Below are 27,344 nucleotides of genomic sequence, written 5' to 3' on the forward strand. Positions count from 1 at the left end.
ACACACACACAACACAACAAACACACTTATATACAAAAGGCACACACATAGCACACAACACACACATCACACACACAAGCACACGCGCACACACACACACACGCACATACACAACGCACGTAAACATACGCACACATTCACAACAAATATACATCACACACAACACTCACACACACACACACATATACACACATGCACATTCACACATCACACACAATACAACAAACATACTTATATACAAAACACACACACAAAGCACACAACACACGCATAACACACAAGCACACACACATACACAACAAACACACAACACACGCAAACATATGCCCACATTCACAACCAACATACATTACACACAACACTCACACACAAAACACACACACACACACATATGCACATTCTCACATCACACACACAACACAACAAACAGTTATATACAAATACACACGCAAAGCACACAACACACACATCACATCCACAAGCACACACACACACACACACACAAAGCAAACACACAACACACGCAAACATATGCACACATTCACAACCAACATACATCACACACAACATTCACACACACACAAATCACACAAGAATCACACAAAACACACACACACTCACATTCACACATCACACACACAACACAACAAACACAATTATATACAAAACACACACACACAACACAACAAACACAATTATATACAAAACACAAAAACACACACACACAAACACATACATAGACAGCAAACATACATGTACACGCATTCACACACACAAGACACACACATTCATAACACATATCTGGCGGTCGCAACACTCCCTCCCTCCCTCCCTCACTTCCTCCCTCTTTCTCTCCCTCCTCTCCCCCCCTCCCTTCCACCTTCCATCCCCGCGGACTCCCTCTCGCATCCTTGTGGCTTCGGCTCACAAGTCGGAGAGCGTTTGGCAAGTGCGCGCCGCCCGTGTGGCTCCCTCCAAGTGGTTTGCACGCGCGCCGCCACGGACAAACGCGGCCGGGAGCTGCGTCCAAGTGCACGCGGGTCTGTGCCTGGCGCGCCCGCCCGCCCGCCCGCCGCTCCGCCCGTGACTCCCCTCCTCAGGATCCGCGGGTCCTCTTCCTCGGCGAAAGGCTCCCCAAACCCACCGGTCACCATTTCGGCCCCCGGGAGACCCACGCTGGCCGCTCAGCCCCTTCCCCGACTCAGCATCGGGAGGAAGACCCTGGTGGCGGCCGCCGTGGGGGTGATGCTGGTCCTGATCCTGGTGGTCCTCATCCCCGTGCTGGTCAGCTCCGTGGGCACGGACCCCGGCCACTACGAGATGCTGGGCACCTGTCGGATGGTGTGCGACCCCTACCTGAACAAGGGAACCCCCAGCAGCAGCACTACCTCGACTGGCTTGCAAGCGGAGGCGGAGGCGCTGAGCGACCACGGCAACGTCCTGCCGCCCTCCACCCTCCTGCAGGGCCCCCAAGGGAAGCCCGGCAGGCCGGGGAAGCCGGGACCGCCGGGCCCGCCCGGGGAACCGGGGCCGCCCGGACCGGCGGGGCCTCCGGGAGACAGCCGGGACCCGGGGAGGACGGGGATTTTGGGCCTGGGGGGCGACGGAGCTATCAGCACGGCCACCTACAGCACGGTGCCCCGGGTGGCCTTCTACGCCGGCCTCAAGAACCCGCACGAGGGCTACGAGATCCTCAAGTTTGACGACGTGGTCACCAACCTGGGCAACAATTACGACGGCGTCGCCGGCAAGTTTGTGTGCAGCATTCCGGGCACATACTTCTTCATCTATCACGTGCTGATGAGAGGCGGCGACGGCACCAGCATGTGGGCCGACCTCTGCAAAAACGGCCAGGTCAGTGCTTCGGAGAGGAAACCTTTTCACCGAGTCGGTTCGTCTTCGCCTCCACCCGCTCGCCGCCCAAAACCCGTCAATCACTTCCACTCACTTAACTTGCACGATCTGACCACACTACACCAATACTGTCAGAATGTTGTTTTACAAATATGAATTGTGTACATTTATGTGTGTGTTTTTTTTTTCTACCGTAATATTTTACAAACCATACTCAATGTTACTTGGACACCCTTACAACCAAAGTCATGATCATTTTTAAAAGATCATATATCCAGCTATATGTATTTTCCAATACATGGGCATTTATTGTGTGCATATGGATCAAAATGAGTAACAGCAAAGCTTATTTTCTTCCAAAATAACTCAATTTGCAAAAAGTTCCCACCAAAATACAACTCAATATAATTTTTTAAAAAAGTGTATCGTTATCTTTGGAGAGGCAAAACTGCGTCAGATGTTATTATATGGGGCCAGGTGTACTTAATTAATCGTCCGCTGAGCGTATAATTGCCTCGGTCGCGTGCAGAGTGTGCATCTGTGGAATGCGGTTCGCCTGGAAATAAAAATGTGTTGACTGGTTGCAAACTGTGTCCCCCTCGTCTGCATATGATGCGTCCTGACATTGCCAAACGACCCCCCCCCCCGCCCCCGTGCCCCCTCCACAACATCCTCACTCCACTATCGAGAGTCTGTCCACACCTTTCTTCCCTGCCTTGTGATTTTATTTATTTAGTTTATTTTGCGCTTGAGCATAAGAAAAAAAAAATCACATTGACTTGGAAAACAACAACACAAATGCAACCTCATGTGTTGATTTGTTCAGTACACGTGCGTGGAAACTTCTTTGGTCGTGTAAACGGCATCCGCCGCCCGTGTGCGACGTTGTCAGGCTTCTATGCATCACTTTTATGAGGCACTGATTTCATTTGAGGGGACCTTTCGGGTCATTAACGTGCGTGTTTGCCGCCCGGTTCGCACTTTGTCAAGGCTGCTGTAATAAAATGTGGCCGTGCGCATGAAAAAAATACAAAATAAATAAAGAAAGTGGATGTGACACAGAATGCCCTGGAAATAAATCTGTAAAAACAGCTACTATAATACACAAAGGACAAATAAATGCATACAAAAATTTGACCCCCCCCCCCCCCCCCTCCTCACAGAAATAAGCTAATTTCCACACGGCACGGTGATGAACGTATATCAGAAAGCGTAGTTTAAACACTTCGGAAAATAACTATGGACTATTTAAGCACAGCAGAATGAGGTCAATAAAAATGTGGCATACACTACGCGTGTTATATTTGAATTTTCGGTTTAAATTCGTCAAGCAAAACATCAAAAATGATTAAAATGACTGTCAAGGCTGATGACCACCATTCAACAAAGTCAAAACTGAGCAGGATTTTATTTCTGTTCCTTGCATCGGCTCTCATTTGACCTTGGAGGTGTACTTAATGAAGTGGCACACTCTCTGCACCGCAATATCAGATCATCATTGTATCAATATTATATCTCATCTCATCTCATCTCATTTTCCGTACCGCTTATTCCTCATTAGGGTCGCTGGAGCCTATCTCAGCTGTCTTCGGGCACGAGGCGGGGGACACCCTGAATTGGTTGCCAGACAATCGCAGGGCACACAAAGACATACAACAGTCACTCTCACACTCACACCTAAGGACAATTTGGAGTGGTCAATCTGCCTGCCATGCATGTTTTTGGAGGGTGGGAGGAAACCGGAGTACCCGGAGAAAACCCACGCGGGTCCGGGAAGAACATGCAAACTCCACACAGGGAGGCCGGACCGGGACACGAACCGGCGACCTCTGCACTGTGAAGCCGGTGTGCTAACCACTCGACTACCGGGCCGCCCTTCCATATTATATCATTTACAATAAATCAATAAAGTCAAGTTTATATCCTGTAGCCAAAGACAAACATTTTATCATTTGTTAAAAATAATTAGCAGAACTTAAAATAAAACACTGCTCTGTGGAATATGCACAAAGTAACTTTGTCCAAGTTGCATATGCATATGCAAATGAGTCATGACAACTTGCTCAACAGAGTTAGAACAAAGCAGGAGGCTGCCAGGGGTCTCAGAATGACGCCTCTATGCGCAAATTGGAGCTGAATTAACGAGCACCATCGACTCTGCGACGCAAACATTCTCAACCCCCCTCCCCTCCACTCCCCTCATCCCCACGCACTCATCAAGGCTATCCGGTAAAGGTTAACTCCTTCACCCTCGTCAAGTTGACAATAAGGAGGCCTCAGCAGTGTAATGTCTCAATTCTTTTTGTGGAAGTGGCTGAGGTATGAACACGCTGCTCCATAATCGGGGAGGAAGAACATATGTTAGCGTTAAGACACCTTCTGTTGCTGTGTTATTGCGCTCCCCAAGGCAGGCGGTGGGAATGGGGGGGTCTGCGAAAGCACTTAAATTACACACAGACCCACGTTGCACGTATCTCTAGAGGCCCCCACAATGTTAATAAAGTAGAAAATGTCTTCATCTGTCCTTTCGCGCTTAACTACGATGGCGGCAGCATAATGTAGGCACGCAGATACACAACTGTAGCGTACGTGTAACGTACGTACACATACGTTACGTAATACAATTAACACAACTGCAGTCATTTTTTTCCTTTTTGCAAAGGATGAACAATATATGCCTGTGAATAATGTATACAGTATATTGGTTGTCGACAAGTGTTGCTCCACCATTTGTGGTCAAATATCTACATCACTACTACCACCGCTATTGCTCATTCTGATTATGAATGTCAAAAAAGTGTGATGTTATATGCTTAAAATGTAACCCATGATTTGCTTGTGTAGCACATTTAAGTACGGGACACTACTCTCCTCTGGAATGTTTGTAGGGCCAATGACAGACCAATGTCTGACAATATCAGTGTTACACAAATAATTACAATCATGCAGTTGGCAAAGTAACTGTGAGGTGAAATATTAGAATTTAAGTACTATTGGACCCTCCGCACCCTGCCCACCACCTTTTCCAGCTACTCCCCTCAGGTAAGCGCTACCGATCCATGCGCAAGCAGACATTTAAACAGCTTCCTCCCCCGTCGCCATTGACTCTCTAAACAGTAACCCAAATAGAACTGTATCGTGCCTCTTTGCAGTTTGTATGTATTTTTTATGATAATACTAGTGCAGTGTGTTCTACGGGAGACAAACTTCTTGTGTGTTCTACATACTTGGAAATAAAGGTGATTCTGATTATGAAGATAGTTGTTTGAGATATGAACAGTACTGTCCTCCTCTGTGAAGATACTGCTTTAAACTATTTTCTCACATCTGATTTTTATTTTATTTTTGAGGGATAAGAGGGGGCCTAAATCAATGGACATCTAGCATTCGTCACCCCAAACGTGCGATTGAAGAACTTCAGCTGCACAGTCAGGGGACATTGTGTTCCAAATAATAAGCATACGTGGTCTCATGGGCTTTAGTCCATGATCGGAGTCCAATTGTGGAGAGAAAGACTGGAGTTGTTGAAATCTAAAATGTTCACTTTGAATTGGCAAAAGTGAATTCCAAGTTTTAACTTCAGAATACACCAGTGGTGTCAAACTATTTTTTTGTCACATCGTAGTTACGGTTTCCTCTCGAGGGCCGTTATGAATTTGGGGAAGCCATTGGAATGCTTCATTACCACCACATATTACATGCAGAACACACAAAAAAAAACTAATGAAAAACTAGTTTTCAAATCTGAAGTAAAAAATGACTGTTATTGTAATTTACATGGGACAATTTTAAATTTTGGTTCGGACTTTAGCAAGCATCATGGCACTTGACATGCTTTGGCCCCCAGGCCTCGACTTTGACACCATGGAATACACCAAACAGTGTTCATAATAACTTCTGTTTTTGAGCCCATCAAATTCGAAATCGACCAATCGAGTCATTCTTAGCATTTTAGCATCGAGTGGTAGAAGTTGGTTTTTTGGTTGTGAAATGACAGCGTCCTCTCAAGAGGCTTTTGTGTTAAACATTTGATGCTGGCTGGTTCTAAATGTTAAGCCACATGAGCTATGGCCTGCCACAGGAGGTGCTAGAACATTTCTACATGGCAGCCATTGAATCAATCCTGCGGTCTTTCATCACGGTTTGGTTCAGGGCCGCCACAAAAATGGACAAAAAAAATCATTGGCACTGCCTTACCCAATCAGAATCAGAAGGCCTTTAATAATAATAATAAATAATAAATAATAATAATAATAATAATAATAATAATAATAATAATAATAATAATAATAATACATTTCATTTACAAGTGCCTTTCAATACTCTCAAGGTCACTTTTCAGTCACAGCATAAGTTTTTCTGTGGGTGAGCAGCGGCAGCCACACGCGCCAGCGTTCACACAAAGTAAATTTATGAGTAAATTGAGACACAATTACCTGGCTATCTAACTCACTACCTAGCTGGCTATCTATTTGTTATCTATTAGCTATCTGGCTGGCTAGCTAGCTATCTGGCAGGCAATCTGTTAGTTATATAGCTAGCCGGCTAGCTGTGTAACTGGCTATCTATAGGCTATCAATTAGCTAGCTAGTTTCTATCTACTTGAGTCGTCCCACAATGGGGAAATTTGCAATCTCGAGGATTTGCAAGAATCAAGACAAGAGCGCATGAAATCCCATTGGACCCTCTGCACCCTGCTCATCACCTTTTCCAGCGACTCCCCTCAGGCAGGCACTGTCTACTTGATACTTTGCACATTGTCTCACAGTTGTTCCAGAGAGGTACCATTTATATTAAGGAATTAGATTAGATTAGATTAGCCTTTATTAATGTCCTCCATATTTATTTGTCATGTCTTTTATGATGATACTAGTGCAGCGTGTTCTCCCAGAGACAAACTCCTAGTGTGGTCTACATACTCGGCCAATAAAGATGATTCTGACTCTAATGGAGCATAGGGTGTCCAGGTGGAGTTTGTGCGGTGGTACCGTAGCCTTCCTCTGCTCATTAAGGAAGCCACACTGTGCACTGGGACGAGAAGACGGAGCGCAGAGACAATCAAGTTCCACTATTTTATGATCTTTGGGCTGCGGCGGCCTGGTTGGATTTGCATGCCCTACAGTGCCGTTTCACCCCGGCAAAGTGCTGCGCCCACACCTTTCCGAGACGCATCAAACACCGACACGACATTCAAAAGCTTACTTTCAGCCATCCGAGAAAAAACGCGGCATTGTCCCCGTCACTTTTCTTTCCAGCTTCCTGGGAGACAAACAAATCTATTTTCAGCTGAGCCAATTTCTTCCTTCCCAAAATCTTCCGCCTCGCCATATTTTGGTTCCTCCGGCACCCATTCTTTGACTCCGAACTTTCCAAGGAATCCTAAATCGATGCTGTGCTTTGAGTTGGGGGGTGAAAAAAAAAAGTCTGAAGCGGTGCGAATTGGAGTGACGGTGACGACTAAAGCGTAAAACAAAAACAACGAGAACAGTATAAAAGAGATGAGATACAGTAAAGTCTCGTTATATCGATATTCAAGGGAGTCCGAAAAAAATCGATATAACCGGGACTATCGATATATCCGACCCTGTTTGCATGTAATTTCCTCCGTGCGTGCATAGAAATAGTGTCGATATAACCGGGAGTATCGACATATCCGATATCGATATAACGAGACTTTACTGTATTGCACAGTCACTTTAATTGTAATTAAAAGGCAGGTGAGAAAAATGCAGGATGTGTTTGCACTTCCTCTCTCCACCGCAACCCCCTTCTTAATATTGTTATTAATCCACCAAAACACTTTCAGACTTAATTAAAAGCAACGACTGGGGCGTCTGCCCCTCCAGAGGGCCGTAGTGAATAATCACTGTCTCCTCCTTTAATAAGCTTCAACGTCCTTCGTGCACATGACGCTTCCCTCGCAATTATCGCCGCAGTCTCCCTCTTGCGTTTGAGCTCTACCTTCCCCCCTCCACTCGCACACACTCCAACTCGCCCTGTCCTCCATCTCTCCTTTGCACGCGCTCAACTCTTCGAGTGCTTTTCAGCCCCCCCCAAAAAATGACGCTGAAAAATGATATCATCATGATGCATCATGCCTCGTCTGATTTATTTAGTTAGTTTTTTTTAAGCGTAGCACAAATGAGCTGCTGGATGGGTTCCTTCGGGGGTGGGGGGGTCTCTCTTTTATCCCCCTTTATTGTGCGTTCAGGTGAAAACAAGACATTGAAATGTGGGAGCCATCTGGATGCACGTTGCTGACATATGTTTTCGTGCCAGATAACAAAAAGAGAAATTTGAAAGCACGCTCAGAGTTTTGCTATTTTGGCCAGAGCCGCTCGGGTCCTATCAAGTCTTGATTGATTTTAGCATTCAGGCAATGTTTGGAGCGGCTATTCTTGGTGGCAATGAGCACTGAAAGGCCTCAGTGTGTGTGTGCGTGTGGCCAGTTCAACAGAAAGGCGTTGTTTGGAATGGATCGACTGAGCTTGAGGAGAGAGATAGAAAGAGAAAGAGAGAGGGAGAGAGAGAGAGAGACCGACAGAGAGATGGGAGAGAGAGAGAGAGAGAGAGAGAGAGAGAGAGAGAGAGAGAGAGAGAGAGAGAGAGAGAGAGAGAGAGAGAGAGAGAGAGAGAGAGAGAGAGAGAGAGAGAGCAAGAGACTCATTTTCAGTATTGATCAACTGTTTGTATGTCAGCGATATAGTGTTCATTTTTTTCCTTTTTCCACCATTTCTTCCCACATGTGATGCAACCCCGTCACCACTTCCTCCATCGTCGGTGCTGACACTCAGGCCGGGTGAGACATGACCACTCGCGATCTAATTAGCCGCGAGAGGTCTTAAAAGACAACGACGTCACTTTTTTGTTTCTTAACTGACATTTTATAGCATCTAAAATACCCAAAACACGCAGTATGATATTTTTATTCAACTGCAAAACACCAATAAAAATGACTTAAAGTGTTCAAAATCTGCAAAAAATGGAGCTGCGAATTGGGCATTTTCAGCGACACAAGGTTTTGAGACCAAACAATACAGCAAAATACATGGATGTGATGGAAGGACTGCTACAATGTTTCTTTGTTTCGGTCAGGGGGCGTTCCTTTAGTGACGTCACGTACGGACAAGACTTCCTGAATATTCAGCGCAAGTCTTAAAATGTAAAATATAGCTATATGCGGTGGAATCTTTTTAAAATACGCTCAGTAGAAGTCATTTGAAGCCATTTTACAAATGATGGACACAACTTGTCCGGAGAGGTCGGTTATCCTTTAAGTGATGATTGTTAGGAAATACGACACGGGAGCTGGAATGCCAGGATGACATTGTTGTTGTTGTGGACATTAGGGTAGATTTGTTCACATCCTACAACTTTTCATTGCCGATAACTTTTACCTCCATCGGAAACACAGACTGAAGCAACCACAATCTCTGATAGTTTTTCAGAAATAGCAAGTTGCATTTTAGATTCAGCAATGGTTTAAACATGTACAAAATACATATTAGGTTACTCCACAATGATTTGAATAAGGCAGCAGATCATGCAACAAATCCTAAAGTAAAACACAGGTTATCCATTCATTTGTTTTTCAAACTACGGGAGCCTATCCCAGCTGAACACGTGACTAAAACCTGGTAAGGAGGCAACAGAAGTAACAATGCTTGCAACAGCAAAGACGATAACAAATCTGATTAACTCATTCACTGCCAAACATGCAAAAATGTGTCCACTCCAGTGCCAGGGTTTTTGTCATTTTCACTCAAATTCCAGGACCCACAGAATATTGAGTTTTAGGACAACATAAACATTCAAAAACCTTAGTCTCTCTTCCTTCATCAGAAAAAGCGAGTTAATTCCTAAATGATATGGGTCTGGAGTTAAATTAGCTTGAAATGAGGGTGGCTGTCCAAAATACAATGAATACATACATATTAGTTTAGATAGCGCTTTAACGACAGCTGAAGCAGGAACAAAGCGCTAATATGGAAAAAAAGGAAATGCTGCCCCCTTGTGGAAGGAAAAAAAATATTGCCAGAGGCCATGGCCAGTGCTTTATAAGCACCCAAGCATCAAAAAGCAAAAAGAAACAAATATGGGAATGGCTCTCTACGTCATATTTTCAATTCCCGAATACATTCGTGAGTAGCAATAATTTTTATTGTTCGTGATGTTGTATCAGCAATGTGACTAACAACCACAGGCTCAGCATTTAGTTTGCACGGCACAGTGACACCGGTGGCATGGTACAAACGTCCATATTCAACACTGGTTGCTAAGCGACCAAACTGGAAGTAGCCAGGAGCCATTTCTTGTTAGTTTGGATAGAAAGCAAGCCGCACCTCAGCAATCTGGATTTGACCCCGGAACAACTCAAAAGACTCGGTCAACTTGTAATAAAAAGGAAATAAAAATCTACAGTTTCATGAAGGATGCAGCAAGACTGAGCACACAGCATGCTGGCTACCTGTCAGAGAGAATAAGCCAAAGATTCTGGAGTTAAAATTCACCAACTGTTACATTGGTCCCCCACAAATACAAATATTAAATAATATCTTTATACTTATTTTGTTTTCACCTCAATGCTGTTTTCGTTGCAGGAGACTGCCAATGTTTCTTCTCTGAAATTACACCGCCAACATCTCTCTCTATTGGATTACTTATGACTTACTACTTATTGGATTTCTGCACCTGAACTGAACATTTATCAATTTGGGCACAGCGGCAGTCACCTACCTTGTGTGCTGTCAGCCTCAGCGCAACGGTGGGGTGCCGTTGCACATCGGCAGTGCATACTAGTAATGTGCCTTGTCTGTAGGGGTAAAGTAAGGTCATCTATGTTGCAAACAGACGCATTGTGGCTAATGCAGTGACAAGGCTAACCTGTGTTAGCGACAGAGTCTAAAAGTTGAGTTGTGTTTTCATCCAAAATACTTGACACTGTGTAAATGTCCCTGTGATGGAAGAATGGTGATGGAAAAACTAGCTAAAAAACAAACATATTGTGGTAGAACGCCTGATTTAATTTCTGTCTGAGGGACACTCATGTTTGGAAGCTAGCTAGCCTTAAAGGACAGTCATGTTCGGAAGCTAGGTAGCATTAAGGAACAGTCATGTTTAGACGCTAGCTAGCATTAGCAAAACAGCTTACCATGTACATTTGATGTAATGCGATGCCCTGTTTGGTATGCTAACATATTTTAGCGAAGGCATGTGTCATCAAACTCACATTTATTAACAAGCAAAACTTGTTTCTCGCCATTTTAAGTCACTTGTAACGAAGCACAGAGTGTTCCGTTTATGACAGCAGCGTTCAAAGTAATGAAACATGACAGATTTGCCACACGCCTCCAATGGCAACACTTAACGAAACATATAACCTAGTAACTAGGTCATTTGTTTCTACTAAATACTAGTTCATTAAAATATACCAATTTATGGTGATACTAATTCTAAAGAGTGACCAAGTAGTGTGACATATGTTGACAGATATTCCATTTTGTGTTTTTTTTTTTGTTTTATAATATGAGAATGTCTTCATATTGCAAACTATGAGAATATAGAAATATAGATCTACTGCTATTTGTGCATTAAGAGCAAAAGCTAAAACAGGACAGTCTCTCGTGGCTGCGTGAGTCAAGGATGCGACTGTGTTGACTCACAAGGCTCCTTCATTATAATGAGGGCCATATGGGAGATAGACAAGTGCCCCCCGGCCCCTCTTATGCAAACATCCCTCTCGCCATCGCTCCCCACGCCCCTGACATTTAGCCGGCCTCCCCCGAATTCAGTCGTCAGCGATAGCCACAATTATCTTCTCCTTCCTCGACGGGGAGGCAACGAGTCTGTGCCGTCACATGACTCATAGTCTGCATATTCTGCCTCCTCGGTTAACCCTCTTCTTATTTGTTTTTTTGCAGATAAAAAATGTGCATGTTGAATATTGTTTTGCAGAACATTTTGAACTGCTTTTATAAGCATGAAAGTGCATAACAGAATATTCCTGCTTGAAGAAGAAGTCACCTGAGTGAACCGAAGGTTGACTTTGACTTCTTTTTCAACTCCGCCGAGAGCCACCGTTGCGGATTGGCGGTGGGCAGTCGAGGCGGGCAGCGCTGCTCGCTAATTAAGTGATGAGCTTGTCAAAGAGTGAAGGGTGGGACGGGTTAGGGTCAAATTTGCAGGCTCTCCCATCTTGACGCCTTTTTTGCTGTTCTAACGAACTGGCCTGGCACCTTTCCACGCTCGCCTCAGGTAAACGTCGGCGTGGCTCCTGCAGTCGTCTTTCAAAAGGAGAAGAGACAGCTGGAGAAATTAATTCTTTTCCGACTCCGCCGGTGACAGATGGCAAATCTCCCATTAACGTTTTTCCTCCCCCCCTTGTCATGTTTTCAATCAGGCCTCTTCTGATGAATAAAACCGACACAAGTGTCAGGTGTTGTCAGGATTCCACCGGCTTGCCCGGCGGCTTTAGTTGCTTTCACGCTTGAAACGTTCCGGGGAAGGTTTCCGATGTGAGAGCACGGATCGATGTTCTTGGAATTGGCTTCCTTCGAGACGAACAACAATTCCCCGCAAAATGCCCATGCGGCTTGTTATGAACACAATCAAAACACATTTATTCCACCGACCAAAATAATACATTATTGCAAAGATTTAATATTTAAGATGTTTCTGAATTCTTCCTTTACCGCGATCAATTAAAAACCTCGACCGACCCCCAAGCACCCATCCATTGTCACCCGCATATTGCCTTCTAGATTTGGGAGCATGGAGTACAAAGCAAAATATGAGCGTCTCAACTCAAGTATTGGATCTCATTAGATGGTCCTATGAGGTTCTAATTGCTTAATGGGCCAGGTTACAACGGCTCTCATGGCTGGAACGCGATTAATAATTTAAAATCAACAAGAAAAAAACATTGTGTTAGCGTAAACAATCACCCGTTTAAGCTTTGATGTACTTAACTCATTCACTGCCTAACATGTGCAAAATTGCGTCCACACTAGTGCCAGGGTTTTTGTCATTTTCACTTGAATTCCAGGACCCACAGAATATTGAGTTTTAAGACTACATCAACATTCAATGCAGAGTAAGAAACCTAAGACTCTCTTCTTTCATCAAAAGTCAGTTAATTCATAAATTATATGTGTTTGGAGTTATATGAGCTTGAAATGAGGGCAGCTATCCAAAATACAATGAAATACACACATATTGGTTTATATAGCATTTCAACAACAGCTGAAGCTGGAACAAAGCGCTAACATGGAAAAAAGGGAAATGCTGTCCCCTTGTGTAAAAGAAAAAAAAACATTGCCAGAGGCCATGGCCAGCGCCTTATCGGCACTCAAGGATGAAAAAACAAAACCCGAACAAATTCGGGAATGGCGGTCTACATCATATTTTCAATTCCCGAATACATTTGTGAATGAGTTAATAAGACTTATTGGGACGTTTACTTTGTAAAAGCGGAATGTGTGACATTGTATTTATTTATTTAAGTAAATTGAAATCATTTTGTCGACGATGAGAGTGAACTATAGCACAGACTCTTTCGGTACTACAGGTGTGTATGTGTGTGTTAGGGGGGTCAGGTTGCTGTAAGCAGTCATTAAGCATGCAGCTGACAACTGGAACGTTCAAACACAATTAAGCAGTGGCACACTTTAATTTAAGGAGGACCAATAGAGTCGCATAGCCAAAATGGAAGCGAGACATCAAATCAACAAAGCACCGTCAGAAACGCCCGGGGGAGGGGGCAAAGATGGCAGGGTGTACATGTCACGCCGACAAAACCACTCGTAATTATACACCGTATTTTACGGTGTATAAGGTGCACTCATAAGCCTTGATTTCTTTGAAAAGATGACCCTGCGTCTTCTACGCAGGTGCGGCTTATATTGGATTGGATTGGATTTGCCTTTATTAGTCTCGCAGTGGAGAAATTTACATTTCACAGCAGCAAAGTTATGAAAGAAATGGAAGTAGAAAAGCAAAACACACACACACACACACACACACACACAAACACACACACAGGAGCTGGAAAGGCAGCCACTCTCGCGATATGTGAAGTCATATTGAGCCACAACAGGTGGCTACCTCAACTACTGTCAGCAGCCATTTTTCGTTGTGGAAGCCTCTACTGTCGTATAATGTATGATGTGCTGTGCCTTATAATTGGAAAACTTTTATATATTTCTATATTATGTGCTTGGAATTGATGCGGATTTACGTGGGACAGGAAATGTGAGAAAATCTCTTTTCGTCAATGGATGCTACAGCTGCGTGTTTGCTTTCAACATGCTTGTAGCAGACATGCACATTCCACCATGGCGTCCTTGATCCACTGCTGAAAAGTTCTCTTTGAACCTCTCCTCTTTTATCGAGAACTGCTTCATGTCACAAAGAGGGTACAGCAAGTGCTGAAGAATGAATGACTCTCTGTGTCTTTGTGTTGTCATATTATTTGTTATTTAGTTTTTTTGTGTTCTTTTGATTTCAAGATGGTGCCGCAAGAGTGGCTGCCTTTGGAGCAGCTCCAGTATTTTCTTTTGCTACTTCTTTCCTTTCCTTTTCCTTTCATAACTTTGCAGCTGTGAAATGTGAATTTCTCCACTGCGAGATGAATAAAGGTACATCCAATCTACATATTTGGAAAACGTTTTTATATATGGAAAAAGTTTGAAAATACACCTTTCATTGGGGTTGCGCCTTCTACTCTGGTGCGCCTTATACACCAGAAAATACGGTACCTCAAACTTTTTTGGATTTCCATCAATGATTTAAAAAAAATCAGTGAATTAAATTAGTTCATTGTGAAGTGTACAGTACAGCAGCATGGCATATACCCCATAACCCCCCCGCCCCCCACAAAAACAGTCATTATTGATAACTGCCTTTCATTGTCATCCACTGAAGGAAATGTGCGCTGAACTCTCACCGCCATGCATTATCTATTAAGGCCGAGCACAGAGTGAATATTCAATCAAAGCCATCACACTGACGGATGGAAGCGCGTCGACGACGACAACAACGCGGGCTGACACCTCGTTTGCCAGCCTCGCGGCCTCACGCTCTGTTTGCCTTGTCAAAGTTGCTCGTCGCACGCGCCATCCAAGGTCACGCGCCGCCGCTCGGCCTCGCTTCGTCCCGCTTGCAACGCGCCGGCCCCCCTTAACAAGGGGGCCTTTCTGATCATTATTCCCAGGAATTTAGTTTTGGCCATCGAGGCGAGATAAAAAGCTGTCGAGCGGAGAGACCAAACTAAATATACATAATTCTGTCACCGGGGCAACTGTATCGGCACTGGGGAGGTTCTTTTGGACTTGTTTGCAACATGTGGAAAAAAAACAGTATATTTTTAAGACAGCCGTAAAAGGCTTTAATTTTTTTTAATAAGTTTGTACTTTGAGGCAATCGCTTCCTCGACTTGTACGGGAACAGTTTAGCTGACTCAGGTGCAGTAAGATTTATCAGGAAATGTGCTTTGATGAACTCATTCACTGCCAGACATGTGCCAAAATGTGTCCACTCCAGTGCCAGGGTTTTTGTCATTTTCACTCGAATTGCAGGGCTCACAGAATATTGAGTTTTCTGACAACATAAACATTCAATGAAGCGTAAGAAACATTCGACTCTCATCTTTCATCAGAAAAAAGGAGTTAATTCCCAAATGATATGGGTCTGGAGTTACATGAGCTTGAAATGAGGGTGGCTGTCAAAAATACAATGCAATAAATACAGATTGGTCGACATCGCGCTTTAACAACACCTGAAGCTAGTACAAAGCGCTTACATGGAAAAAAAAAAATATGCTGCCCCCTTCTGGAAAGGAAAAACATTGCTAGAGGTCATGGCCAGCGCTTTATCTGCACCCAAACAAGAAAAAAACAAAACTCGAACTAATTCGGCAATGGCGCTGTACGTCATATTTTCAATTCCCGAACAAATTCGCGAACGGCAATAAATGAGTTAATAAAGTAGTAAGTACAGTATAGTAATAGTATAGTCTCGTAATCTGGTCCACGTGTGATTGTTTTCAGTGCTTTTGCGTAGAGGCGCACCACTTATGAGCCATCTCTTCGCAATTCTAGCCCATTTCCGTCTGCCCTTGCTCAAAAGCTTTAGTAAAAGGATGCATGAAAAAAAGCAGAGAAAATTATTTACTATTATGATTATTATTATGATTATTATTCGATGAGAGGGTTTCTTCAGTCGACATCTGTACTTTTTGAAGGTGTCGGACGTTTCGCCTCCTATCCAAGAAGCTTAGTCAGCGAACGACAGAATAGGAGGCGAAACGTCCGAAACCTTCAAAAAGTACAGATGACGGCTGAAGAAACCTTCTCATCGATGGACCACTCCTGTACGACTGAGAGCTTACACAGACGTATGATTATTATTATTATTATTATTCATTGTATTCTATTTATAATTATATTTCATTTATTATTGTATCTATGCTTGTCTGTGACTATAAAGTGTCCTTGAGAGCTTTGAAAGGCACTTGAAATAAAATGTATTATTATTATTATTATTATAAAAGAATCCATGTTCTATATGAAGGGTGTGTTTTGCCACGGGCCACATTCATCCTGTTATGAATTTGGGGAAGCCATTTGAATGTTTCATCCTCTCCACATATTACAAATTGAGCACACAACAAATTAATGAATAACTAGTTTTCAAATTTGAAGTCAAGAATAATAACATTTATTATGGTTTACAATTTTTAATTTTGGTTCGGGCTTTGGCAAGCGTCATGGGATTTGCTTTTGCGGGCCGAATAAAATGATGTGGTGGACCACATTTGGACCACGTGCCTCGACTTTGACATAGTGTTCTAAATTGATCAGGAACTCCGACCACGGAATTTTCCCAAAAAGTGCCGATCAGAAGCGAGTAAATGAGCAAAATGAAGTTCATAATTAAATATTGCCGAAATCTGCATTGTGTGTGTGTGTGTGCTTGTGTGTGTGATCACCCACAAAGCAAATGTTTTGATAAAGTCTCATTAAAATCTTAAGTGACAAATCCTCCCCAGCCGTCATGGGGGCACCTGGATAATAAGACGCTGTTGATTTTTGGTAGCGAGGGACGCACGGCGGCTTATTATTAATAAGCGTCGGACGCAGACGTCGCCCAGATCACAACCCCAGGGGGGCTGTTGTTTGCACAATGATATGAGCTGCTGCCGATTTAATCAGACGAGTAAACAGTCAGAAGAACAGTACAATCATTTGTATTTACAGCGTTGGCCGCCTTGAAGTTGCGAGCTTGTCACTTGCTTTGCGTTTGGAGCCAAAATTTGGAGGCTTATTTTGGTGAGATTTGGAAGAATTGATGGATGGTTTTGAGAGTTTTACACGTTGGAGAACAATGTGTGCGTTTCATGCCATTTTGAAATGACGGTAAGATGATTTGGTGAGTTTTATCAGATAGGGATAACTTCAGTTAAACATGTTCTGATTATTATTAGAGTTTTGAAAACATTTTGATGGGAAATTTTGAGAATCTTGTTTAAATGGGTTGAACGTTTTTTTTAGTTAATACTGCCGTATAAGGCACACCCTTATACGCGGTTCACCTTATATGTGAAGTAATATTTAGCCTTAATGGGTCTTGCAATTACTCAGCAGCCATCGACTCCATTTCCCGACCTTGTAAAAGTAGTGCGTATCCACAGCCTCTATTGTCGCGCCTTATAATGTGGTAGGTCTTATATTTGGAAAACCTTTATATATGTATTTATATATTACATTTCGGAAAACATTTTTCATTCATTGAGATGAGCCTTATTATTAATATTATTATTATTATTATATGCAGGCTAAGAAACCGTAGACTCTCTTCTTTTATCAGAAAAAAAGTTAATTCCTAAGTTATATGAGACTGGACTATTATGAGATGCAAGTGGGAGCAGCTGTACAAAAGGTGATGCTGCCCCCTCGTGGGAGGGAAAAACATTGCCAGAGGTCTGACCAGCACTTTATCGGCAACCCCCGCGAAAAAAAAATAATAATAATTCAGGAATGGCGCTCCACGTCATATTTTCAATTCCCAAATAAATTTGAGAATGGCAGTGAATGAGTTCATTGATAATTTTATGCATCTTACATAATTTGATCATTAATTTTATGAGTTTTATATGATTGGATTGATAACTCGGTGAGCTTCAGTTAACCAATTGTAATTGTTTCATTTCATGCATGATTGTTGCTTTCCATGCAGGGGCAACCTGGCATTAAAGCATCATTTGAAACAAGAAAGCCAAGTTTCACGAAGCAGTTGAAAGTCAAACGAAACTTTTATCATTTGTGCGTTTTGCATCCTTTCGCACTCACAAAACCCCGCCGACTACCTGCTTTTGCCAGCCCTGGCTCCCAAAACAGATATGTCACCTGAACACATAAATGCTTTTTAGCGGAGTGCTGCCAGGAAATTTTGGGTGTTGGATTTCGTGACCGAGTCAGGCCCTCGAGTGTTTCACCCCTCCTCTCCCTCTTCCCCTCTCATTTTGGATTCTCTCCCGTTCTAAAACTTACGCGACTCAAGCTTAAAGGACAGCTGACACCATTTTTTGTTTCCTAACTGATATCACAAAAAACGTTTTATATCATCGAAAATACCCAAAAAACGCAGGCTGATATTTTTAGTCAAATGCAAAACACCAATAAAAATGACTTAAAGTGTGCTAAAACTGCAAAAAATTGAGCTGCGAATTGTGGATTTTCAGAAAGTCCCGCCCGCAGTTCGTGACGTCATGCCAACACGTCTTGCCTTGCTCGAGAATCAAAATTCAGATTCAGATTCGGAGAAGATGCTTTCTTATTACTCATGCAGTTATGAATATGATTCAAATAGTTCTGAAGAGGAAAGCATAAATGTTTGCAATCGATGAAAGGACTCCTCCCATCTCAATTCGAGCCGTCAGGACTCCAATGTAGCGTCCCAGAAAATGCACAAGATGGCACCCAAGCTCTGTTGGAAATGGGCTGATTTGTCTGCCAGGAATTTGTGTCAGACCAAACAAAATAGTTGTCTCGGTGCAACACACAACGATTCACCATCGCGTTATTTATGTGTTTTCCTTCTCATTCCGCCATCAACACGGATCAACACGAAGTTTTCAGACCAAACAAAGTACCGCAAAATGCATTGTGTGTCGCTTTCTTGGTCAGGGGCGTTCCAAACGTGACGTCACGTGGGGATCGTCATCAACTCGAAAACAAGACTTCATGAATATTCAGCGCGAGTCTTAAAACGTAAAATATAGCTATATGCGGTGGCATCTTTGTAGAATACGCTCAGTAGAAGTCATTTGAAGTGATTTTACAAATTATGGACATAACTTGTCCGGAGGCGCCGTTTGTCCTTTAAGGATGAGACTCAAAAAGCACATTTCAAACATATTCAAAGGTCGAGCGAAATATCTCCATTTTTCAGAATCCCTTCCCTTACGTGGGTCAATATGGCCACCTCTCCTCCACAGCGAGTAATTATCAGCAATCCTCGGTGCCATTTGACAACAGCTCGAAATGCCGCCATTTAAAGTCACGCCGCGGCGGCACCGCCGTCTTCAGAGTGCTGATAATGAGCCACGAGGAAATACGACCGATGCAAGAAAGCGATTGATTTTGATTCGACCTGGCTTGCCCGACTAAGTGACTAATGGGCCGATTTAACTGGCGCCGATTTCTGGGATGTACAGTGCGCTTGCATTAATCCGCCCCCACCCAACCTATTCCATCCCACAAGAGAGAAAAATAAACGATCTTTTCGTTCAATTCTATTCCTCGAAACTCACTTGATACACTTCTCCTTGTGAAGAGGTCACTAAATAATCACATCGGGGCAAAGACCAAAATACTACAAACTACTTCGAAAAACCAAACTTCAAATCTCATTTTGTTCAAAAATTAATTACTTTTATTGGCAATAAATATGAGCGGGTAAATTAATGTAAGTCATTCACTGCCATTCACAAATTTATTCGAGAATTGAAAATATGATGTAGAGCGCCATTCCCGAATTTGTTCGTTATTGCTTTTTGCGGGGGCTGCTGATAAAGCGCTCGTCAGGCCTCTAGCAATGTTTTTCCCTCACAAAAATAAAATAAAATAAAATAAAATAAAAATATCTTCAACTATTTATTAATTTGTATTTTTATTTTTCTTGAAAATGAACAATTTATTTTCTAGATATTTCATTGTGAAATTTATTTATATAATTTTAATTTTATACTTAAAAAAACATTTTTTGGAGTATTAAACTTTTCTTTTTGATGCATGGCTATTTTTTTGACTACATTTGGCATTAACTCATTCACTGCCATGTATTTGGGAAATGAAAATATGATGTAGAGCGCCATTCCCAAATTTGTTCGTTATTGCTTTTTGCGGGGGCTGCTGATAAAGCGCTCGTCAGGCCTCTAGCAATGTTTTTCCCTCACAAAAATAAAATAAAATAAAATAAAAATATCTTCAACTATTTATTAATTTGTATTTTTATTTTTCTTGAAAATGAACAATTTATTTTCTAGATATTTCATTGTGAAATTTATTTATATAATTTTAATTTTATACTTAAAAAAACATTTTTTGGAGTATTAAACTTTTCTTTTTGATGCATGGCTATTTTTTTGACTACATTTGGCATTAACTCATTCACTGCCATGTATTTGGGAAATGAAAATATGATGTAGAGCGCCACTCCCGAATTCCAAGTTTTGGTTTTTCTTGCTGGGGTGCCGATAAAGCGCTGGCCAGACCTCTGGCAATGTTATTTCGCTTCTACAAGGGGGCAGCATTTCCCTTTTTTCCATGTTAGCGCTTTGTTCCAGCTTCAGCTGTTGTTAAAGTGCTATATAAATCAATATGTATGTATTGCATTGTATTTTGGACAGCTGCCCTCATTTCAAGCTCATATAACTCCAGACCCATATATTTAAGGAATTAACTCTTTTTTTCTGATGAAAGAAGACTCAGTCTCAGTTTTCTATTGCTATATTGAATGTTTATGTAGTCCTCAAACTCAATATTCTGTGGGTCCTGGAATTCAAGTGACAATGACAAAAACCCTGGCACTGGAATGAACACATTTTTTTGCACATCGTCTGGCAGTGACTGAGTTAATTACATTTTGAGTTTTTTTCACTTTTACGTTGAACAACATACATTTCAGGCAGTTTATAACTTTCAACACTCGTGTTCGTTCGTGCAAATGCTACCAAAATGTGAGTCGTCACGGTTATTGCGGCTCCTTTTTGAAAATTAGCACCTCTTTGTTTTGCTAGCGCAGATGTTGTTTCAGCACGTTTGGCAATGCAACTGCTTTTTCTTGTCCAGGTTTTTTTTTTAAAGATTCCGCGACATTAAGGTTATTTCCAAACAAGATCCAAGTGTCACATTGCCAACTTGAGCAGACAATGCCGTATTCCGTGTTCAATTTCCTCGTGAAGGCAACCGTCAACAGCCTATGAAACCTTCACCAGTTGCTCGCTCGGGACTGGAGGAAAAAAACCAATTCTGAGAATGATGCTCGGTTGTTTTCTGTGTACAATATCTTGGAATTGGATCCAATAGTATATTTTATTTTTTATTTTGTCTTGTTCCACATACACGTTCAAATGTCAGTCACTGCTGCAACACTATGACCACATACTGATTGAAAAGTGACAGCCATTTTGTTTTTGTGTTTTGTTTTGGGGGGGGGGGCATCGCAGGTTCGCGCCAGTGCCATCGCCCAAGACGCCGACCAGAACTACGACTATGCCTCGAACAGCGTCATCCTCCATCTGGACGCCGGAGACGAGGTCTACATCAAGCTGGACGGTGGCAAAGCGCACGGCGGCAACAACAACAAGTACAGCACCTTCTCGGGGTTCATCCTTTACGCGGACTGAACGCACGTCACGGAAAACAAAAGACGGTCCAGCTTGACGAAAGGAAAAAGGTGCAAGGTGGAGAGGATGTGTGTTCAAGGCCTTCTAGTCCAACCCCCTTGTCACCCAATTATCCCCACCCCTATCATCATGGTCATCAATTCGTGCGCTGCAATCGAGGCCTGGACACACTGGCAAAGTGGCGAGAGGTACCGGGGGAGTAGGGGGGTGGGGTTGGTCGGAAGCTCCTAGCTAACGACGTCTGGTTTGATCGTTTCCGCCATCTCTCTTTCCCCACAATGCAGACTGCCGCACCTCTTCTCTCAATTCGATTGATATCCGTCAGTGTCGTCGCGTGCAATTTTAACCTTAGATTTGTGTTTTTAATTGATGCGGAATAATCCGCACCGATTGACAGACAGTTAAAAAAATAATAATAACCTTTTTCCCTTGTGAAGATAACCCCAAGAGATGTTGTTATGAAAGTGGCAAGGTCACTCTGTGTTCATACGATAACATTCAGCACCGTAACTCCCAATTATATGGAAAAACTACTCCGATATATAGACCACACCCCTTTCATACACACGCGGGGCGACGTCCCACTGCTGCCGCTGCTATCGGGGTTCATCAAAGTGTCTTCTAGTAATGTCCTAGTTTTGCTTAGATCCACTCTACACAAAAGCGAAGCAAAAGCAGATTCGTAGCTCAAGAGCAAATGTGAAGGGAGAAGGCCCGTCTCGGCTGTCGCTGATTGTTCTCCATTTATTAGCTGCACCGGTCGCAGACAGATACGCGTGTTAATATTTATTCAACACGGCAGGCCGACCGCTCGCCCCAGCACGATCGGACTGCACGTGTGACTATGTGTGTGTGAGAGAGAGTGTATGTTTGCCAGCATGTGGTGCGTGATAGCTCCATGTTCCTCTCCGCGGTCGTCTTCTGTGCTACAGCCAATGACATTTTATTTCGCAAGCCCATGATGAGATTGTGCAACAGATATAATGAAGAGAAAAAAAAAACGCTTGTAAATGAATTATATGACATGTTTGTCTATCTTATCTTTTGGAATTGTTGAATACATTGAAATAATAAATGGCATTTGTTTTTGAGCGGATGGTCTCTTGGGAAGTTCTTGTATCCCAAATCGGATAGATAAATAGATTTGGTGGAAGAGGTGGTGTTAAACTTTTGGGGACATTTTTTCAGAATGTGAAGAATAAATCAATACATAAGAATAAATTAATACATAAATGCCATAGACAAAATTGTAAGGGGTTGAGGGGTCAAAAGATACAACCAATTATTCTATGCACGAAAAATTATATATATAACACATATATATAACACATACATATAACACATATATATATATATATATATATATATATATATATATATATATATATATATATATATATATATATATATATATATATATATATATATATATATATAGTAAAGTCTCGTTATATCGATATTCAAGGGAGTCCGAAAAAATATCGATATAACCGGGACTATATACTATATATAACACATATATATAACACATACAGTAAAGTCTCGTTATATCGATATCGGATATATCGATAGTCCCGGTTATATCGATACTATTTCTATGCACGCACGGAGAAAATTACATGCAGACAGGGTCGGATATATCGATAGTCCCGGTTATATCGATATTTTTTCGGACTCCCTTGAATATCGATATAACGAGACTTTACTGTATATATATATTTTTTTATTATTATTATTTTTTCCAAATTAAGATATGTGACAAAGATACATTGTCTTTTTAGAGGTCACTAAACCATACAAATACATTTTTGTATCTTGAAAGGAATCTGAGTTGGTTGTTGGAATATATATATATATATATATATATATATATATATATATATATATATATATATATAATTTGGAAAAAATAGTACTATGATCTTGTTGTAAAATAAAAACAATTTTGTTTCATGATCAGCATTTTTTTTTAGAAAATTATGAATATTCTATGAAAATAAAGTAAAAATGGGTGAATAAAAACATGTTACTATCATGAACGTGTTTAAAATAATGACTGTACGAGGCTAAAATGCCCTTTGTCTTTGTCAATATGTAGTTACGCAATAAAAAAAAAAAAAAGATCATTCAATGCAATTTCTTCAATTTTATTTTTTAAATGGTTCCCCATTCTCAGGTTCTTGGCCCCTGGGGATCTTTTTTGGTGAGTGTAAAGAATGCCTCGTGAAATAAAGTGGTTGTTTAAAATAACACCAGGTTTGTTTGTGCGAGGGATCGTATCAGTCAGCGCTTCCCAAAATGTCAACACCTTAAAAGGTAGGCGACGAATATCGGGGGAAACGCTCCGCTTGTTGATTTTCCTTAAGCTTGAAAGGTTTGCTCGAAGATAGATGCCCTTCAAGTTTAGTCGCTCTCGCTAACGGGGCCCTCAAGGAAACGCGGGGCTACTGCTCACTCGACAATGGCAGGTTCTCATCAAGGGGTGCGGTGGGCGGGAGAAGGGGTTGAGATTGAGCCAGATAGAAGAAGACTGCAATCGAGTCTGACAAAGACAGATGGGGAGAGGAAACAAAGCCACAAAGGGGAGTAATGGAGACGGGATAGGCGGCATATAGTGATATAAGGAAGACGGACCGGTGCCCATTTGGACTGGAGGGATAAGGAGGGGGGAGGGGCGGGATTGTTGCCATTCCCTCGCGGGGTGAAGCGGCGCGAGGCGTCAAAAGAGATTAGCTGGCATGAAGCTGGAGCAGCTTGGATTGGACAAGCGTCAAGGACTGGACATTTTTCAGGACCGCCAGGAATGGGATGTGACACGGCTCCGCAATATTTGTCTCTTATGGGAAGTGAGTCACTCGACCGGCTGTATCATTTCATCCACTTCTCTGCACGTCTCGATCCCTCGTGCGCTAATTGTGTAGACGGTAGCACTAGAAACATCACCTGCCTGCGGGGTGCACCAAAAATACCCTCTGAAGTCACTTGAGGTGAGGCAGCAGCTGCATGCAAAGGCCAACATGGTAATAAGACACTATCTTCAAAACAACGGGGGCCGGGGAAAAGCTTGGAAACAGGATACACAGCCCATTCGATAATCTTGAGTGACGGTTTGTGCGTCAATTTTTTTTAAAGAAAATATGCCACTGAGGACTGTTTTGTTGACTGAATATGTGTTGCAGCACCTTTTATATTCAAATCTCCACATTATAATAAAACCACCTAGATGCTATTCGTTGGCGAGTTCATGCTGTTTGCCATTGTGCGAGCATCAAGCTAACACACAGAAAGGTAAAGTTATGTATTCTTAGGCACCATTGTATTAACTCATTCCCTGCCAGACGTGCAAAAATGTGTCAGCTCCAGTGCCAGGGTTTTTGGTATTGTCAGTCGAATTCCAGGACCCACAGAATATTGAGTTTTAGGACTAGATAAACATTCAATGCAGCGTAAGAAACCTTAGACTCTCAGAAGGAATCTGGAGGAATTTGGGTCTGCAGTTATATGAGCTTGAAATGAGGATGGCTGTCCAAAATACAATGCAATACATACAAATTGGTTTATATAGCACTTTAACAACAGCTGAAGTTCGAACAATGCGCTAACATGGCAAAAAAGGGAAATGCTGATCCCTTGTGGAAGGAAAAAACATTGTCAAAGGTATGGTCAGCGGTTTATCGGCACCCACGCAAGACAAAACTAATTCGTAATTTTCGTAATTTGTAATGCGCATGTCACCAACACATAGATGTGACATAAACCACACTCTATAGCTATCAATGAGTTTTGGATAGCTACTAGCCATGGCGTGGTCGCTCCTAAATCAGTTAATATCACTTCTTGTGGGACAAATGGGTTGCACTTCATATAAATAGCGTTCTCATAAAGGTATAACAAGAAGTCATGTAAAAGAAAATGGAGACGCTAGGCTAACCTAGCTGTCATAATTAAATTACAATAGATCTCCCTTTTTTTCATTAATTTAGCTTTGCTAAAGGACCGTTAGACCCTGAAATACATTTCAGCTGAAATGTATATTTGTGTCTGAAATTGTTTGTTGTTATTCACAAGGCAAATTTAACTAATTCAGGGGTTTTGTCATTTTCACTCAAAATTCACAGAATATTGAGTTTTTGGATTCGGAGGGAAAACATTACCACAGGTCTGACTGGTCCTCCAGCCTGAAAAACAAAACCCGAACAAATTCAGGGATGCTTTTCAATAAATTAGAGAATGGCAGTGAATAATCTAATAAAGTTCTGACAATATGAAAGACACAACCTGAAAAATGTTAATTACAGTAAAGTCTCGTTATATCGATATTCTCGGGAGTCCGAAAAATATCGATATAACCGGGACTATCGATATATCCGACCCTGCGCGCATGTAATTTTCTCCTTGCGTGCATAGAAATAGTATCTATATAACCGGGACTATCGATATATCCGATATCGATATAACGAGACTTTACTGTAATTGTATTTATTTTATTTTCCGTGTTGAATAAACTCCTGAGATCAATGTGACTACAAAATAAATGCTCCTCACAACCCAAAAAAAGTTGCTCCTCTAATGTCATCAATTCCACCCTAATTCAATGCAATGATTCACTAAACTGTTCCTCAAAGGAAAGTTATTTTGTAGCCACTGGAAGCTAATATGCAAACGTCATGCGGGGGACAGAGGAAGTGCAACTAAATATAAAATAATCCATGTCAATCCTGTTCCTGTTGGCCATAAAGCCAAACCTGGCCATATGTCCTCTTTTATGGCTGTGAATACTAAAGAAACTTATGTCTGTGAATACTAAAATAAACAACTTGATAAACATGAACAAAATAATGGCTTTGTTGCTGTACTGAACATTAGAATTCCATTTATTCACAATGTTTATCTGAGTATGTCTTAAGGGTTGTTGAGTACATCGCCAACTTACAAGCAATGGAGGTTATTTGCTGTCTTCATCTGCAAATTGACCTCCTTGGTGAAAGCCGTGGGAGGTATGGACCCCGCACTGGCTAACTGATTGTAGACTGTGTATGCAATAAGAATACATAAAAAACACAATCGGGCGAAAAGGAGCAGAAATGCTAATCCCGTTTAGGACAGCAAAAGCATTTGATCATCAACAGGAGGGTGAATAAGATCTAAATACAAATGTTCCCACTAAAGTGAGCAAGGCTGCGTGTGTCACATATGAACACTCCGAATTTATCTCGCTGCTCGACGTTGGCGTGGCGTGTCATTATTGCCTTGCCTTACCTGCTCCGGGCAGGAGAGCGCCGCCACGGGAGGTGTATGGAAGAGGCATTTATGACGAACAAGGGAGGGACCATTTTTAGGTGTATTTTTTATTTTTTTTAGTCTCTCTGAAATGGTTACTGTGCTGTATTGACAAATTAAAATCCTAATGCAGATTTATTTAAACACACATACGACACACACACTTGCACGGCCCATATGCTGTCGTGTCAGACAAGAACATTCACGTGACCTCTGGAGATGTGCCAGCGTACAAAGACAATTTCATTATTCTTTTCTCGTGCCATATGTTCCCATGGCTTGTGACACATTTGCGCGTGCACAA

General features: G+C 42.0%; 1 protein-coding gene and 1 long non-coding RNA gene across 2 annotated transcripts in view; one reads left to right on the forward strand and one right to left on the reverse strand.

The window, feature by feature from the left end:
• The window catches only part of LOC148885524 (uncharacterized), a 148,936-nt gene that overhangs the window by 45,848 nt on the left and 75,744 nt on the right, over nt 1–27,344 (reverse strand). The gene's annotated exons all lie outside the window — the stretch shown is intronic.
• Nucleotides 913–22,851, forward strand: c1ql1l2 (complement component 1, q subcomponent-like 1-like 2). Its single transcript, XM_089019293.1, has 2 exons — nt 913–1,854; nt 21,581–22,851. The coding sequence occupies exons 1-2, from the start codon at nt 1,246–1,248 to the stop codon at nt 21,758–21,760; spliced, it is 789 nt and encodes a 262-aa protein (XP_088875419.1). The 5' UTR covers nt 913–1,245; the 3' UTR covers nt 21,761–22,851.

The sequence above is a fragment of the Hippocampus bargibanti genome, linkage group LG17 (genome assembly GCF_051943395.1).
Source record: "Hippocampus bargibanti isolate YZ-2025 linkage group LG17, ASM5194339v1, whole genome shotgun sequence".
NCBI lineage: Eukaryota > Metazoa > Chordata > Actinopteri > Syngnathiformes > Syngnathidae > Hippocampus > Hippocampus bargibanti.

Bases quoted from the DNA above. Each gene is read 5' to 3' on its own strand.
- c1ql1l2 (XM_089019293.1), top strand. From the start codon at position 1,246: ATGCTGGTCCTGATCCTGGTGGTCCTCATCCCCGTGCTGGTCAGCTCC. The intron at 1,855-21,580 runs GTCAGTGCTTCG...GGGGCATCGCAG, and splicing joins ACCTCTGCAAAAACGGCCAG to GTTCGCGCCAGTGCCATCGC.